At 44.9% G+C, this 18,068-nt stretch overlaps 1 protein-coding gene across 2 annotated transcripts in view; it reads left to right on the top strand.

Annotated features, from left to right (window-relative positions):
* Window positions 1–18,068, top strand: part of thoc2 (THO complex 2) — a 65,341-nt gene that overhangs the window by 17,683 nt on the left and 29,590 nt on the right. For both annotated transcript variants that reach the window (XM_017474134.3, XM_017474137.3), the window contains exons 7-15: window positions 3,600–3,733; window positions 4,158–4,318; window positions 5,771–5,863; window positions 6,286–6,441; window positions 7,372–7,544; window positions 7,884–8,079; window positions 9,949–9,987; window positions 10,476–10,606; window positions 11,647–11,748. In XM_017474134.3, the coding sequence (XP_017329623.1) occupies window positions 3,600–3,733; window positions 4,158–4,318; window positions 5,771–5,863; window positions 6,286–6,441; window positions 7,372–7,544; window positions 7,884–8,079; window positions 9,949–9,987; window positions 10,476–10,606; window positions 11,647–11,748 (1,185 nt within the window). The remainder of the gene's footprint in view (window positions 1–3,599; window positions 3,734–4,157; window positions 4,319–5,770; window positions 5,864–6,285; window positions 6,442–7,371; window positions 7,545–7,883; window positions 8,080–9,948; window positions 9,988–10,475; window positions 10,607–11,646; window positions 11,749–18,068) is intronic.

An 18,068-nucleotide genomic window follows, 5' to 3' on the forward strand; every position in this document is an offset into this window, starting at 1 on the left:
GCTCGCTTTGTGCACGGGATCATCGTCATGCTGGAACATGTTTGGGAACTCTCGATGCTACAGCATACGAAGACGTTTTAGACTTTTTAATTGTTTGCTTCCAACTTCGTGGCGGAGAATCGGCAATGGGTGTGAAAGTCAGGAGTCCGTGTACGTTTGGCCATTTAGTGTAGCTTCCGGCTCAAACGCTCATCGTTTTACCTTATACACAACGCCAAGTGTTGACCAGTTCCTCTGGAACCATGTTGCCCATTCTGTCTGCGTCTAAGCTAATAAACTTATTAGGGACACCATACGAATATTGGGTAGGCCCCACCCACCCCCACCCCTTTGCTCTCAGACCTACCTCAGTTGTTTGTGGTATGGATTTCGCAAGGTGTTAGAATCCTTCCTTCCTTTGAGACCATCACAACATTCATTCGTCTATGGGTCCGTCCTGTTTACGCCGAATTCCGACCCTACATTATGCACGTCGCAGAAGTAATCGGGATTCATCAGACCAGGAGAGGGTCCTCATCTGTCCATTTTCAGTGAGCCTGCGCCCAACCCTGAGAATTCCGATTCTAGCGGACGGGACAGGACTAGACGTGGTGTTCTGCTGTTGTAACGTATCCGCCTCAAGATTTGACCCGTCGTGCATTCTAAGGTGCTTCTCTGCTGACGAGTTATAGAGTGCTTATTTGAGTTTCCGTAGCAGAACCGTCAGCTTGAACCTCCTCTGATCAAAACAGGATGTTGTTTCCATGTAAACCCTAGACACTGTCGCATGCGTGTGTGAAGATCTCGAGCAGTTACTGAAACACTCAGACCAACCCATCTGGCACTAACAACCGTGAAATTGCCAAAGTCACTAAGATCAGAGTCTTTCCCCGTTCTCGATGCTCGATGCGAATATTAACTGACGCTCTTGAACTGTATCCGCATGAATTTATGCGTTGCGCTGCCGCTGATTGGATAATTGCAGGAACGAAAAGTGGCGAGCGGGAGAAATCAGACTCGAGGCAGGAAAACTTTTGATAGATCGCCCTAATTAGCAGAATGAATTCGTACCAGCATCAGGAGGACGGTTAGGCCGAAATGAATGGACTGATTGGAGAGTGCTTCCAAGTGGGAGTGCTATGTGACCCAGCTAACGTGCTGTCTATCTCAGTTTATCATCTTTCGGAGGAGACGTTAAACCGAGGTCCTGACTCCCCGTGGTCATTAAAATTCCCCCATTGGTCCTTCTCTATCACGGCCCCCTAATAATCCCCATCCCTGAATTGTCTACATCACTCTCTTCTCCTCTCCACTAATAGTTGGTGTGTGGTGGGCGTTCTGGTGCGCTATGGCCAACGTCGCATCATCCAGGTGGATGCTACACACTAGTGGTTGAAGAGATCCCCCCCCCCCCCCTGACTAGTTGACCTCGATTTCGGATCAGAACGGCGAAAAAGAACTAAGCGACCCTGAGAGAGGGTTTGTTATTGGCAGGCTAGCAACAGCTTCGGTCACGGAGATCGTTCAGCGTTTCTTCAGGACCTGTACCTCAATCTCCACCTGCACCTTAGATCTACGTGGAAGACGTCGGTTTTGTGAACACGCTTCGAAAAGCGCTCGGGTTCACCGAACCCTGCTAGAGTTTGACTCTGAAGCTCTTGTTTGCTGCTACTAAGAGTCTGCTAGCTTTGTGCATGGTCGCCAGAGCCAGACACTATCGCTCCACTTTCAGCTTCACGCTGAGTCGTCAGACACGGAAAGTGTTATAAAATAGAAACCTTCCTCGTAATCTCTCGTCTCGTCCCGTCTCGCCACGCGTTCCCACTTCAATTCGACGACCGCGAGCAAGGCCTCTTAACTTTTTTTTTTTTTTTTTCTTCTTTCCCCCGTTTATCATATTGTCTTCCTCCGTCGCGTTTGTCTTGTTTCCTTTTCCGCAGCGCTGCGTCGTGCGCGAATGTCAGGAAAGCGCCGCAACTCTGTAATTTACCCGCCACCTCATTTTCTTTTATACGCAACGCGCTCCGCAGGGCTTCTGCTGACAATGATTAATTTCACGCCTTTGTGTCGGTCTGATTCTTAGAGTTCTTATCAATTTTCCGAGAGCTTTCTACACGGGAAGGCTCGCTTACCTCTCAGAATGGGGCTGTGCCTGTCGTTTACCTCAGCGTCCCACGCACGAGCGCGCTCACTCGGCGTTAAACGTGGCGAAATAAATGTTTCACAGCAACACACACGACGCTGTCGCCAAACTTAACAAATTCAAAAAGTGTCGCGAACCGGACGTCCACGACCATCCGCTGACGAAGGCACAACCCCAAACATAGTCATATAAATATGTGTGTGTGTGTGGAGGCTTTCGGGACACCCTGTACTTAAGTCTTTCTCATTTCAGCTGGGCTCAAATCCTTCTGTGCGCCATTAAAGCCTGCTAATCAGAGATAATGGTTCTGTTGATCCATGTAAGGAGTCCCAATGACGTGATTTAATTCAAGCCGATCAGTTTTGTTTCCTGGCAAAGCTGTTTAAAAGGCAGATATAACCCCCTAAGAGTTTAACGATGCCATTTTTAGATTCTGTATATCAGTTTTACGGACACCGCGATCCAAAACTGACGACTACATATTGCTCTGAATGAAAGATAAGTGGATAATAAAGGCTTTTCGCACAGATGCATAACACTGCATCCTAATCACACTCATATAAATGCTAAATAGAAACACAATTCTGCTCAGGGTATTTCTTTGCCTGCATGGTTCGCACCCAAACCCGATAAAACGCCAACGGAAGCGATCTCTAACTCTAAGACAGGGTTGGAGTAAGATATTGAAACGTAATGGACTAGGATTCGCCCTACAAGACGCGTACAACCCGAATTTAAAAAAAAATATATAAACGATACAAGGTGTTCGACTGAGAAGGAACCGTGTAATCACCTGGGTACTCACCGGGGAAACGCACTTCACCAATACAGCAGTCGGTAACGGGTAATATTTGACACCGTCATTAATTAATATACGCGCCAGCAAAGAGCCGCTCAAGCTCTCGAAAGCACCGTTTCCGAGGCAATACAAACGCGCGGGATAAAATCGTGCGGTCCGGTTTAGACGAAGCACGTAGCTGTGGCTTTTTTTTCTTTTTAATAAACTTAACAGGAGGGCAATGAAACGAACGTCCGCGGAAACCTCTTCTACAGTAGAATCAAATGCGGCCGGTCAGGACGTGTTGAACTTTCTGTGAATTCACGTCATGGGTGTAGGTTAAAGCGCACGTTATCGATTCTTGCAACGCCGACGTGCACGTCAGATTCCGTATGAGGTCTGTATCCGGGTCGCAGCCGTATTCCAAATACGACGTTTATACGCGGACGGGCGTCGGAATATTCCCGTATACGCGGTTGTTGTAAGTATGCCCAAGTTGCCGTTCCCAAATATCTAGCTCGCGGCTAAGCATCCGTTAGCACTCGCAGTCCGCGTACGTCGCGTACAAACGGCGCTTTCTTCAGCAACCGTCTGATTAAAAAAAAAATCTATAATAAATTCACAACTGCTTTTTAATCGAGCTGGTCATTTATAGCACGGCTGTCGCTTTGTAATAAACCCTGTGCACCTCTTTTGCAGTTACAAACAGCAGAAGTTCAACTTGTTGCGCGAGGAGAACGAAGGCTACGCCAAGCTCGTGACAGAGCTGGGCCAGGACCTCTCAGGAAACGTCACCAGCCATCTCGTCCTGGAGAGCATCAAGTCTTTAATAGGTACCGAGCTCTTTATTATATCCCACTCGACCCATATGCTCCGCTCGGTTTTCATCGCTTTGTATCATCTCGAACCTCGTGTGTCTCGGGTAACATCGACTGGTGATAAATTTCTCCCTCGGGCGTAATAGAGGTCCCGACCTGCAGTAATTACAAGAGGAGTGATCAGAAGTAATCTGATGAGAAAAAGCACGCTACTGTTGCAGTCAGTAATTCGACGTGTCGCTGCGTCTCCGTAGCGTGTTTACGTCCGTCGTCATGAGCCGTCGGTCACTTGACGGAGCTTCAGATCGGACGCGTCGGTGCGGGTTTCGTTCGTCAGTCCGGATTTGTCGGGACACGGGAATGTTTTGCACAGATAACATCCAGTCTAGCGTTTTTAACGAACAGACTCCGTCTTCATGCGTTTTCCTTCTCTCCGCAGGATGTTTCAACCTGGACCCGAACCGCGTGTTGGACATCATTTTGGAAGTGTACGAGTGCCGTTCGGACCAGGACGAGTTCTTCATCCCTCTGATCAAGTCGTACATGTGTGAGCACCAGACCCTGTGCCACATCCTGGGCTTCAAGTTCAAATTCCATCAGGTGAGGTCGCCTTCGTGCAGGAGTGTCGTTTACACTAGGGTCGCACCTTACGATTGTTTTCACAATGTATGCATTTTTTATTTTTCTTCTCTCTTTTTTTTTTTTTTTTTTTTTAAACAGATGCACAAAAAAGCGCTGATCATTAAACTGCAGTCCTAAATCAATACGATCGCCACGCCGAGAAGTCCGTGTGTGTACTACATACACCTCGTTCGAATCCGGACTCACTGTTTTGATCTTTATTATACGCTCTTGTTGTACGATTTGTGGCCACACCGCTTGTACTTGATCGTTACTAGGTCACATGACCTTCACACGTATTTACAGTGGCGCTTGAACGTTTGTGAACCCTTGAGAATTTTCTATTTTTTCATAAACGTGACCTGAAACATCAGATTTTCACATGAGTTCTAAAAGTAGAGAGAGATCCCAATTGAGACAAAAATATTATAAAAGATTATTATTATTATTATTATTATTTTTTTATATATACGAGCGGCCATTTTGTGAGCACCCACGTTGACATGACGCCGTACGGTGAACTCGGGGTGCTTTTATCTACTCGGAGGCTGGAAAAGTGAGGTTAGGAACGCGAGTTGAACGCAGTACAATCCCAGAGATACGTCTGTAACGTAAACACATTACGTCACGTTCACGTGTAAAACTAGTCCAAGTCTCACTGTTTACAGTACAGTGAGCGTACCGAAGTCATCCTGCAACAGCATAACTCCTTTTCAAGGGGTCCTTGTGTCCGTTTTTACATACAAAGTACCTAAAAGACGATTTAGTAGTTCTTTTGTACAGCCGACGCTGGGTCCAGTACCAAAGGTTTCAATTGTCGGGTTTTTATTCGGTACTTGTATAAGGAACTATTGGGACTTGCACAAGCGATGATTTTTACATTAGATATTACATTACATTAGCGTGTGTGTGTGTGTGTGTCATCACTTTTCCGACATTGAACAGAGCTCATGGTGCGGGTCCACGGTGTATAAATAATAATTTTTTCGTGTCTCTTTTATTGAGCTTATGACGATCAAGTCATCGAGCTAATGAAATTACAAGGAATTACAAGGTTTCGCCGTTAAAACGGCTCTCTTTAACGACTTAATTAGGAAGCGCGTGAAGATATTTTGGAGGCCTGAGCGAAGGATTAAAACGAGGACCGGAACAAAGGCTTCAGCTCAGCGGCAGTAACCAGAATAGGATAAAGACTAAACTAGACCATGCCAGGAAGGGATCTCTGAGAGAGTACACAGTTGCATTATTATTATTATTATTATTATTATTTTTATTCAAGAGGACAGAATTATTATTTGTTCTTTATTTTTAATATCCCGAAATGACTTATCGCGTATTAAATTCGGTCGATTTGAATATAGCGTACAGCTTGCAGTGTTTTAGGTTTAAAGAAAGCACGATGTGCATTAACATGCCTCGTTTTCTCATCAGGAACCGAACGGAGAAACCCCGTCGTCTCTGTACCACGTCGCCGCTGCCCTTCTCCAGCACCATCTCATCGCACTGGAGGATCTCTACGTACATGTGCGTGACTGGTTTACCTGTCTGTTAAAAAACATTGCATTTATGCCAAGAATCAATCAAATAAAAGTGTCCCGTTGTGGCTGTGCCTCGTCTTAACGTACGCATCGAATTACCGTATAGAAAAGCAGAATGATTGGAACCCTTAAAAGAATAATACACACGAGCTGAAACGGACACGGACTCGTCGAAAGACTTTGTCGTCGATCTACGGCCGAGGCCTGACCTAGCCCTTAAATGAGTCTTTTGTGGTTCGAGCAGAAATAAGTATATTTTTTGGGGTTCAGTTTTAGTGTTTAGCGAAGTATAAATAATCACAAATGTTAAACGGAAACCTCCCGTACTTCATAGTGGATCTCTGATGATAACAGGCACCGGTACAGGAACTTGCTTACCTCTGTCCTTTTTTTTTTTTTTTGTTATAGCTGCTCCCAGTGGACTCCAGCATCGTGGAAGAGCACAAAAGGGAGATCCTGGAGGCCAAGCAGATCGCCCGCAAGCTCACCATGGTGGTGGTGCCCTCGGAGAAGAGCGACGATAAGGAAAAGGAGAAGGACAAAGAAGAGGAAAAGAACGAAAAGGTTTCGATTCAGGCGTCCAGAAGGACTGCGCTTTTAATTCCGCTTCGAACAAGTGTGGTATCGGTATCGACGCACCCCGAGTGTTTGAGGCTCCAGAGGTCCATCTCAGGAACTGAAAACATTCACTGCACCTCTGAGGTGTTGTTAATGGAGAAAAAGCGCAGAGAGTCTATTTAGTCTTTTTTTTTTTTCCCTCGTTATTAAATACAGTTAAAAACAAATGCCGCTGCAATCCCCCTGCATGATAACTTCTCCCTCCTCCTGAGGATCCTACCAAGAACCCACAATGCACAACTGACATATAATTCCTTACTGTAATACCCGTTTAATCCCCCACTTCCTTAATTAAAGGATTTATAGTCAGCGGCTTGTTTTGCCCTTCAGTCAGTCGGGGGCCGCGCGACACCGTGCGACCGCAGGGACGGGAGCGTGCCGATTTTCTGAGCGGCCCCATCGGTGCAGAACCGCACCTCGTTAAGCACCTGAGACGGGGCCGGCATGCGATCGAATCCCCATCCGCACGAACCCAGACTCACTCATGCGTCCAGCTTTGCGTGTTTAAGCTTTACGGAACGGACCAGGCTAATCGATGCCTGCAGCGTCCTTCAGCTGGCTCTTCGCCGAAGCTAATCGTTCTGCCGCTCTTGTTTCGGCGGCGCGCGTTTTAGAATAGATCGGCTCCGTGCTTCACGGCGATTCGACGAGGAACGGTTTCGATCGTGTTTATTTAGCCCCGAGTCCCCAGGGCTCAGGTAGACTTACTGCTTATTGCACAGTGTGGGTGTGCGTGTGTGTGTGTGAACATGGTGCAAGTTGCGTACTTCTCACACTCGCCTCCAGTTCTCTTTTTAGACCATGAACACTAGACGTAGGACGTAGGACAAGGACGTAGTAGCGTAATACCTCTTCACCTCCCTTTTCTCCTTCCAGCCTCCCAATAACCAGAAACTGGGCCTGCTCGAGGCGCTGCTGCAGATCGGAGACTGGCAGCATGCACAGAGCATCATGGAGCAGATGCCACCCTTCTACGCCACCTCGCATAAATCCATTGCTGTGGCATTGTGCCAGCTGCTGCACCTCATCGTGGAGCCTCTTTACCGCAGGTACACACACACACCGTACAATCTGAATCCAGCCTTCTCTTTAAACAACCTGGGTAAATATAGATACATTATAACGATTTTATAAGTGTGAAATTGGCTTAATTATGTAAGAGAATTATGTATTTTCTATCGATTGTCTATCGATTGTTTCATTAAAATAACGTCAAAATGCTACACACTCATGTTGGTCATGTGTTTTAGATGCGATGAGAGAAACTTCCCATTAAAATCACTGCATGCTAAATAGACGTCGACTGTTTTAAGGCTGAAAAAGCAACTCGCCGATTTCGATTTTCTGTCTGGAAAACGCCCGCTCAATCCACCGCGTCGTTTCCGCAGGGCCGGCGTCCCTAAAGGCGCCAAAGGCTGCGTGTTGAACCTGCTGAGGAACAGGCAAGCCCCGGGTCCCGTCGAGAGCTTCGAGGATCTCTGTAAGGATGTGTTCACCATGCTGGGTTACCTGGGCCCGCACCTCTCCCACGACCCCATCCTGTTCGCCAAGATCGTACGTCTGGGAAAAAGCTTCATGAAAGAGGTGAGCACCGGGCGGAAGAACGGCGTTCCTGGATGAGCAGGGACTGACACCACGCAGAATATACAGTGATTACCGCACTGCTTAAGGACGTCATGATTAATAAGGAAATATCGAGTCGATAGTTTAAACAGTTTTTGCTGCGCTGATCTTAAATGGACCGAAAAGGTCTTTCCTTTCACGTTGTCCAATTACGTTCGGTGCGTTCGATGACGCATAAATAACCAGCCTAATATTCGAATAGCTTGATTTACATTCAGAACGTATTTGAAACCTCCTAGCTCCAAGAATATCTGTTTTAAATGCTGAAAAAACTTGCATCTTGGTGAGTAAAAATATCATGAATCGGCGCAAATTCACCTAAGATTTCTCTTTAAAGTCTTACGAAGAAGAAGGCGGCGGCTTTATTCAGTTTCAAGCATTTCTGCATTTAAAACACAGGAATATGCCTCTTGTGGTTTAATACACGCATAACAGGTGATCTACAGTACCCTTTGGACGCGTGCGCACATGCTATTTTTTTTTCTACGCTAAATATTAGACCCGTAACCTTTCACTGATCTACACGTATACAACCCCGACGACAGTTTCGATTTTAGGAGAAATCCACTCGGTCTGTTGGCGGTCACGTAAAGTCTGTCGGAACATCTTGGGTTGCTTTGCACGCTTTCAAAGAGTTTCAGTATTACTGATACACTCATTCCAGATAAAAACACAACCAAAGCAAACCTTGCTCTGAGTCGGTGTGTGCAAACTGTTATTGTATATGTAGTATTCACTGGCCCTTAATCCCAGAAATAGGGTAAGCATTTTGCGAATTTGAAATCCAGGTAAATAAATTAAGTCGTGCTTAAGTCGTATGTAAACTCTCTCTTGTGCTTGTCTGTTGTGTTTGAAAAGCTCCTGAAATGCTTTGTTTTACCTGAATTATATTCACCGTTTAGCGGTATGTAATGAGGAAGGGGCCGGGGGGGGGGTTAATTAGTTGGTGTGTTTTTGTTTTTTTTTTCTTTTCTTTTCTGGTGCTAGCAGAACTATTAATTCATTGCCGTGGCTCGTGTTATGACAGGCACGTTTGTCTACCGGTATTCCGTCTCGCTGTCACTGCGCCCTATTGCTAATCGCAAAGCTCCGGCACGCTAATGGATCTATTAATTGTTCACGTGCTTGCGTAACCGCCGCGGTCGAGCATATTGTTATTGCGCAGACCAGCAGTAGATCAGGAGGAGTTTGGGTACACGCGTTTAGCCGTTTTTCTTTTTTTTTTGTTTGTTTTTTTTAAATCCGTTTATTATCAGCCTCGGGTTATGTGGTGCGGCCGCCATAGACGTCCCTGGGAATCGGCTGTTACTATAGAAACTATAGCATATCAGTTAGACCGAGTGCTTTAATACAAACCCGCGATCCGCTTTACGGTGTCGGAGCCGCTGTGAAATTCGTCCACACCTCCTGAGCAATCGAGAATTCGTCAGCGCTGTGGTTTTTATTCATTTATTTATTTATATTTAAAAAAACAAACAAACACAAAAACTCAAAACGGTCTATAAGATGTGTTAGAAACACTGCTTCAGGTCGGTGGTCAATAAAAGCACGGGCGTTCTGGCGTGAGAGTGTGCACCGCTCTGTATAATTTAGGCTCGTTTCGAAGTGTGCACTCTTGTGTAACTTGGCAGAATCAGTAGGGATGTAGTGCTGTAAGCCTGTATCGATCTGCATTTGAATGATCTCTCCTTCTTTTTTTTTTTTTTTTTTTTTTACTCTCTCTCTCTCTCTCTCTCTCTCTCTCTCTCTCTCTCTGCCCCATCCTCCCTCCTTTCATCCCTTCCTCTGCCCCGTCCTCCCTCCTTTCATCCCTTCCTCTCTGCCTGATAGTACCACAGTGAAAGCAAGCAAGATGCCAAGGAGAAAATGGTGAGTCATGGGACATAAAAGGGAAGTTATGAAGCATGCAGTCAGGGGAACAAAAGGCACCAGTGGTCGTTTAGATTAAACGCAAGTTTCCGAGAGCTTACAGCGGAATAAACTTGCTGTGATTTAAATAACATGCTGTGATGATGCTTCACAATTGTCATTTTTATGTGTGTGTGTATGTATGTATATATATATATATATATATATATATATATATATATATATATATATATATATATATATATTCCATCTAGTTTGTCTTTGTTCGTTGCGCACAGCTACTTTAAGTACAGGGAAAGCCCATTTCATATTTGTGTTTTTGATTTGATTTATTATACAATGCAATAAATACACAATGCATATGGCTGGGACCCCCCCCAGGCAGACGCTCATAGAAAACCGTACACATGGGATGGCCGATTACATAACCCCCGTACTCCTTTCCTCCCTCCTTCTGTGTAATCTCTTTTTGTGTGTTTGGCTCTCAGGACACGCTGCTCAGCTGTTTCCTCAGCATTGCTGACCAGGTGCTGCTGCCTTCGCTCACGCTCATGGACTGCAACGCCTGCATGTCAGAGGAAATCTGGGGCTTCTTTAAGCTGTTCCCTTACCACCACAGGTACTGGAGTGTGGATGTGCCCGCAGTAACATCGGGTCACTTTTTTACTAAAACTAGAACCCACGGTCGTGTGGGTCGTCTCGGAGCTAGGGCTGGCCGAATTATAACCCTGTGTAAGAAGAGATCTCTAACTGTAACTGATTCCATGATTACACCCCCTCTAGTCCTCTCTGTGTAAGACTGTTCGCAAGCAGGGTTGTCACGGTAACCTGTTTCGCATTGATTTCGTCTTCTTCCTCCCTGCGCCGCTCTCATTCTCATCTCCCACACATTTCAGAAGCTGCACCTGAATACAAAACACCATTTATTTATAAAGCTGCTTTCGGGTCTAAACGCGGCTTAAAACCTAATTTGTTATTAGGTGGAACATCTGAAATGGACCGGACATGCAGTCGTGTTCATTTTGTAACAGTTGTGTAAAGTAATTTTAGGTTCGAGTGTGTGTTTTTATATATATATATATATATATATATATATATATATATATATATATATATATATATATAACGCCTTGCCGATGAGAGAGGTCTGAGGAACATGGCCCGATCGGGTTCGAGCTGCCAGGAAGCATGTAGTAACTTGTGTAATCACTCGTTATAAGTGCGGTGAGCAGAGCAAGCATCTCAGCATGCATGAAACATCACCGAACCTAGGAGAGAAAAGACCACACGGGGTTCCACTCCTGTCAGCCAAGAACAGGAATTCGTGGCTATCATAGGCACAGTCTCACCAATATATGAAGATTTTATAAAAATAAATAAATAAATAAATATCACCCAGTCTTTAGCTTCCAGGAGTGAAAGCTGGTGATGTCTTCTGCTATTGTAACACATCTACCTCACGATCTGAGATGCTCTTCTGTTCACCACCGTTCTCAAGAGTGCTTATACCAGTTACTACGGACACCCTGGAAGCTCGATCCAATTTGACCGTTTTCCTCTGACCCCCCCCCCTTTTTTTTTTTTTTTACTTTTCCCTCACACAGTTCGAGATCTTTACAATGCCTAGAGCAAGTGAAAACGCTAACGTGTGCTTTTTAGGTATCGGCTTTACGGGCAGTGGAAGAACGAGACGTACAGCAACCACCCGCTGTTGGTAAAGGTGAAGGCCCAGACAGTGGACAGAGCCAAGTACATCATGAAGTAAGCCGAATTCCCGTAACGCAGTTTTGTACCTATTTAAAAAAAAAAAAAAAAAAGCAACATTAATCATCCTAATTAAACAACCCTGAGCGTAATGAGCAGTAAGTGGTTGAAGGGTGTGAATACATGACGACAGTAGCTCTGCTACTGGAAGGCGACCCTGAACACACGCCACTTAGTGTCATCTTAATGCCGCACTTCCTTCCAAAGTGTTTACCTTGCTCTTTGTGTGTGTGTGTGTGTGAGACTTATTACCCATGTCCCCTGTGCATATTGATGAGCTTTTTTAATGAAGCAACAGCTTTGTGGTATTGCTGCATCAGGTCCCTCTTCCCTTCTTCAAACGGCTTGAATAAATGATGTTGGGTCGGGTAATTGAAGGCAGGGAGATGGGGAAACATTAAAAGTAAACGAGCGCAGACGTCCGTGTCGGAACAGGGTTGGGACGAGAGTTTAAAGGAAGTTGTCAAAACAGCCGGAGGAAAAACGCGTGTTTTTGCGGGAACTCTCGTGCGTCCCTGACATTTGAACACGTTAGCAGCTTGTCTCAGTGCTATCGTTTGTTTTAAACAGCGCTAATGCTGGATTTTCATAGTTTTTCATCAGGCACCTTAAAAAAAAAGGCCATAAAGAAGCGTTACGGTAAGTAAACATTAGTAGGGTGAACATTTTGATCCTCTTTGACACGGTGCGCGTTAATAAAGTTGATGCACTCGATCAAGCGACGCACAAAATCGTAGTCGTTTGTGATATTCTGTCTTGAATATAATCAGTAACATATTCGGTTACTCTACTTGAAAAGGATCGCTTATTTAGAGTACTTTTAGAATACGTGTTTGAAAGGCACAGTTGGAAGAATTACAACGCGTGGTGTTTAGTTCCTGATTCATCAGTGGTTTTGGTTTGGTAACTCGCTGGATGTTATGTAGAGCCGTTCCAGACAGTGAGTTTGTTAATTACGTGTTCATTGTATACAGATGAAAGCACCAGAAGTGGATCGAAAACACCAGACAATCATTCCACATTCACCCACGTTAGGTGTTAAGCGTCGTAGAATAAATGTAGACGATGTATAATCTTGTGTAATACTATATTATGATGTCGCATTATACGTTCGGATTGGTTATCAATATCTGAGTAATCACCACAAGTTGTTTGGAAGGGCTTCAAGAAAAAAGCCTCTACTCTCATCCAAAAACAAACTCGAGCGTCTTCAGTGTGCAGGCACTACTGGAACTTCAAATGGGATCGGGTTCGATGGTCAGATGAAACCAAAATGGAGCTTTTTGGTAATAAACACAGAGGTGGTTTTGGTACACAGAGAGGTAGCCATATGGAAAAGTACCTCATGCCCACGGTTAAATATGGAGGAGGATCTTTAATGTATTTGGGGCTGTTTTTCTGCCAGAGGACCTGGACATTTTGTTAGGATACATGGCATCACGGACTCTATCAAATATCAACAGATATTAAATGAATTGACTCTGTCAGAAAGCTTCAAATGGGCCGTGGTTGGATCTTCCAGCAGGACGACGATCCAAAACATACATCAAAATCAACACAAAAATGGTTTACTGACCACAAAACCAATGTCCTGCCATGACCATCCCAGTCCCCTGACCTGAACCCCATAGAAAACCTGTGGGGTGAACTGAAGAGGAGAGTCCCCCAGCGTGGACCTCGAAATGTGAAGGATCTGGAGAGATTCTGTACGGAGGAACGGTCTCGGATCCCTCGCCATGTATTCTCCAACATCATCAGGCGTTATAGGAGAAGACTCAGAGCTGTTATCTTGGCAAAGTGAGGTAGCACAAAGTATTGACTAAAAAGATGCCAATAATTGTCGCACACCTATATTTAAACAGAGATTTTTTGAATAAACATGGGTTGTGTTTTCAGTTGTTTGATATCCATGACCGCAGGGTATTTTTGTGAGTTTCTAAACAATAAAGAGAATTTTTCACAGCTTTCTTTGCTCGTATTTACAGAGGGTGCCAATGTTAGTGGAGGGCGCTGTATATATATTTTTATTTTACATGACCGAGATTTCAGTCTGTGCTGCTAAACCACCAGCAGTGATGCCATGCACTCCAGACCTGCCAGTCTTTCCACCTTTCATGTAGGAGCTCGGCATTTTAACATCCGTGTATGCCGCCGTTACTCAAAAGTCAGTCAGCCCCTCCCTGCCGATGAGCCAGTCAGGAATGATTGTCAATCGTGTAGCTATTTTACACTCTCTTATATTAATTGACCCCTGGAGACCCTGCCCTCTCCTTCCTCGGTAATCTCATCGTAATTTCCCCACTTGAAAGATGCAGCACCCTCGCTTTCTCTGTGTGAACGGAGAAGGATTTGAAGTCATTGCTGTGCAGTAAACTCTGTCAACGTACGTTCAACTTAATTCAAGTATGTAAAGGAGATACGAAACTTTTACCTAAAGCAGGAAGTAACGGAAGCTTAATGCTGCACGATCTAATATGTCCGTCTTTCTGGTCTTTTATTTCTTCATTTTTCATCAAATCTCGTGTTATCCTTCCCCCTTTTTTTGTTCTTCTATCCTCTTATCATTCTGTCTAGGTGACATTTGCATCAGCAGCATTTCAGTCTGGTTAATTGTGGATTTTTACGCCGGTCACACACAGTACAGTATGTGCTCAGCTGTAATATATCGAGGAGCCACTTCATCTGCTGTACTGTTCCTTTATTTTGCTTATTTGTCCTTGTCTGCGGTTTGCCGTTAGTTTTAATCAGAGTTGGCAGGCTGTGTTTCCCATGAGGCATCAGCCTGGTGTGCAGGCAAAAAGACAGTGTGTTCCAAATGCTGGTGCTTCTCACTCCGTTACCGTGTGTAATTCTAGGACTGAGAGGCATTCTGCGTATTCGGAAGGGGGAAGGGGGACGTTCGTTATTATTCCACAGAAGGGGTAGTTTTTTTGCATGCTATTTCTCTGAACTCGATAACAAACGGTGCTAATCAAACATGGCCAAGTTGTTAACTAGCTGTGTTTTGAATCCAGCAGAATGGGCAATGATGAGATCAATTGAAACGTAGCATATCCAAAGCCTTGTAACCTCCCCTCCGCCCCCCCACCCCCCATGGAGGTATAACTTTGTCCCTGCAGGAGCTACTGGCCTCGGGCTACAAAGTGATGACAGTGAAGACAAATGTGATGGAGAGATTCTGCAAGTTTTGTGCACCGCAGCGATGCTCATAAAGCCTGCCCAATGATACGGGGATCAAGACTGGTTTCTGTCACTCTTTCAAAGATCCACCTCCCGTGCCCTTTTCATGCGTCATCCCCGCTGGACCCGATGGCTCTCGCTCTCTGGACAAGAAATATGAAAGGAGAGTCCATCAGTTATCCTGACAGCTCTGCTGCGGCTGGAGAAATGCTGGCTGACCGAGATTGCTCTGCTCGTGTGTGTCCTCCCATTGTCGCTTCTGTCACACTGGGCAACGTTCATACCAAGCCAACTACCCTCCGAATAAATGAACTCAGTCTTTCTGTTTAAGCAGAGCCCTGACTATTGATTGTCGTGAAGAAAGCGGTAGCATAATCCGTCGTTTATTTCTTGTCGGAATTCCGAGTAGCCGTTGAATAGTCGAAATCGAAGCACGCATGCCAGAGATTTGCTCTACATTAAAACGATCAAGTCTGAGCCAGTTACCCTTGCTGATGGATTGCAGAGTTGCGGACTTCATCGCAAGAAAATGCATTTTTACATTCTTTATGTTCTGAAAATGAATCGTTTGATCAGATTCGATTTGCGTCTGTGGCGTTTTTAACTATAGACATTGTCTCAAAGGAACTTTACAAAAAATACAAATGTAAATGTAGATCCTTGAGTTAATTATCAGTCAAGTCCAAGGAAGAAACCTTGAGAGGAACCGGAAAGTGACGCCAGATAATGAGATTTATAAATCATTACAGTATACATTAATATAGAGCAAGGGTTCATAACGCCACTCCTGGGGACCCCCTGCCCTGCACGGCTTGTTGTTTTCCCTACACACCTGATCCAACTGATCAGCTCGTTATTAAGCCTTTAATGAGGTGGGCCCGATGTGTTGAGAGTAAGGAAAACCTCAAACTGTGCCTGTTTATTCGGTCCCAAGCACTGGAGCGGAGAACCCGCGAGAGAAAATTTGCCAACTGGTATTAAATGTTTTGAAAGGCATAATGTTTGATCAGATCACCTTAAGAAGCATTTAAATCGCTTTCTTTGTGTTATTCCTTTAAGCCCCACCTCTGTGTTTTATTTCTATCCTTGCTAATCCTCTAGTAATTTGCGTTTCCTCATGCTTCAATTTGCTAGCCTTTTTGCTTGACAGTGATGCTCTCTACAACTCTCCTAGGACCATGGTGAGCACAAAAGCATCTCGGAACACACGATATCTCCAACACGGGGCAGATGGGTTACAAAAGCAGATGGCCACAGAGTTTATTCCACTTTCAGAGAAATGTCAATGCAAGCGAAGGAGGCCATCATTAGGCTGAAAACCCCCCAACACAGAGCTATCAGAGAAATAGCAGAAACATTAGGATTTGCAACATTCCTATGAGTTTAGTACGTTCCTTAAAGCAAGGAATGCGCTGGCGTGCTCAGCAACACCAAAAGGCCTGGAAGACCACTATATCAACTAAAGTGCACGATCACAGTTCTTTTCTTGGTGAAGAAAAACCCCTTCACAACATCTGGTCAAGTAAGAACACTCTGGAGGAGGTAGGGTGTATCAGTGTCAAGGTCTACAACCAAGAGACTCCTTCATGAATGTAAATACAGAGGGTTTACCTCAAGATGCAATCCACTGGTAACACTCAAGAACGGAAAGGCCAGATTAGACTCATTTGGACAAATGAATCCAAGGTTAACTTGTACCAGAATGATGGGAAGAGAAGAGTATGGAGAAGGAAAGGAAGGGCTCTTGATCCAAAGCACACCACATCATCTGTCAAACATGGTGGAGGCAGTGTAATGGCATGGGCATGCGTGGCTGCCGATGGATCTGGGTCAGTTGTATTTATTGAGGATGCGACTGCTGAGAGAAGTAGCAGGACGAATGTGTTCTGACGTGTATAGAGCTATACGTTCTGCTCAGATTCAGTCAAATGCGGCAGAACCGATGTACCAATACAGAAGGGTAATAACCTAAAACACTGCAGCAGCAACACAAGCTTCTTACGGCAAATAAAGTAAATGTTCTTAAATGTCCAATGACCTCAACCCACTTGAGCTACTTTTCACTTACTGAAGATTAAACCGGAGGCAGAAAGAGCCACAAACAAGCAACAAGTGAATGCGGCTGACGTAAAGGCCCGGCAAAGCGTCTCAAAGGAGGAAACTCGGCGTTTGGTGATGTCCATGGGTCCCAGACTTGAGGCAGTCATTGACTGCAAAGGATTTGCATCCAAGTATTAAAAATTATTCTTATATTTATAATTGCTGGTTTGTCCAGTTACTTTTGATCCTGAGAAAATGTCCACTATATAGCCGTGTTGCTAGATCAATCCAATGCTTTTGTACTACTTGGTAGTTTGTTTGGTTGTTTTTTTTTCTTTTTCTTTTTCTCAGCATCATTGCTTCTGTGCAAAGCATTTCTATTGGCGGTTGATAAGGGGAGTTCTTTGCCAGTATTCAGGTCTCTCTCCAGTACACCTTTCCACTCGGTGACAAAGAAGGCTGTATGCATATTTTGTTTCTTTAATGCGGTCTCGGCCCATTAGGTATGGAAAACGACAGCCACCGCTAACGTTTCACGTTACAGCCGGACGACCGTTAATGCCACTAGAGCTTCCGAGGAGCGTCTGGAGCGATTCTTTATTCGGCGAGCTAGAGGTAATATCGGTAATGTACAAGTAATGGGTGTGGAGAAAGATATGACAAGACAGGGCCATCAAGTAACTGTGTGTGGGTGTGTTTGTGAGAAAGAAAGAGGGAGCGAGATGGAGCAGTGGAGTGTGTGAGACTACGACAGTGCCACAGAGGATCACTGTATGCACCGAAGCAGAAATGAAGCGCCGCTGTTGATTTCTTTAGGATTAATGAAAGCCAGGGACTAGAGACGCACAGCCGCAGTAGCCATTCGATTTTAATGATGGGAGACCGAATCCCGATATTCTCGTCTCTTAAAATTTGCGGGTCTAAAATTTTCGCCATGCTGCACTCCGTATGAAAGACTTCTCAATGTGTGCGCATTCACATAGCTTCCCCCCTCTTTGCCCGTTTCAAATGGAGTGGCTTTATCCATCTTCTCCCCATAAACCAGGATGCGTCATTACCGGTTGCTTATTGTGCTCTGAAGCCTGAGCAAGCCACTC

The sequence above is a fragment of the Ictalurus punctatus genome, chromosome 8, assembly GCF_001660625.3.
Source record: "Ictalurus punctatus breed USDA103 chromosome 8, Coco_2.0, whole genome shotgun sequence".
In the NCBI taxonomy this organism is placed as follows: Eukaryota; Metazoa; Chordata; class Actinopteri; order Siluriformes; family Ictaluridae; genus Ictalurus; species Ictalurus punctatus.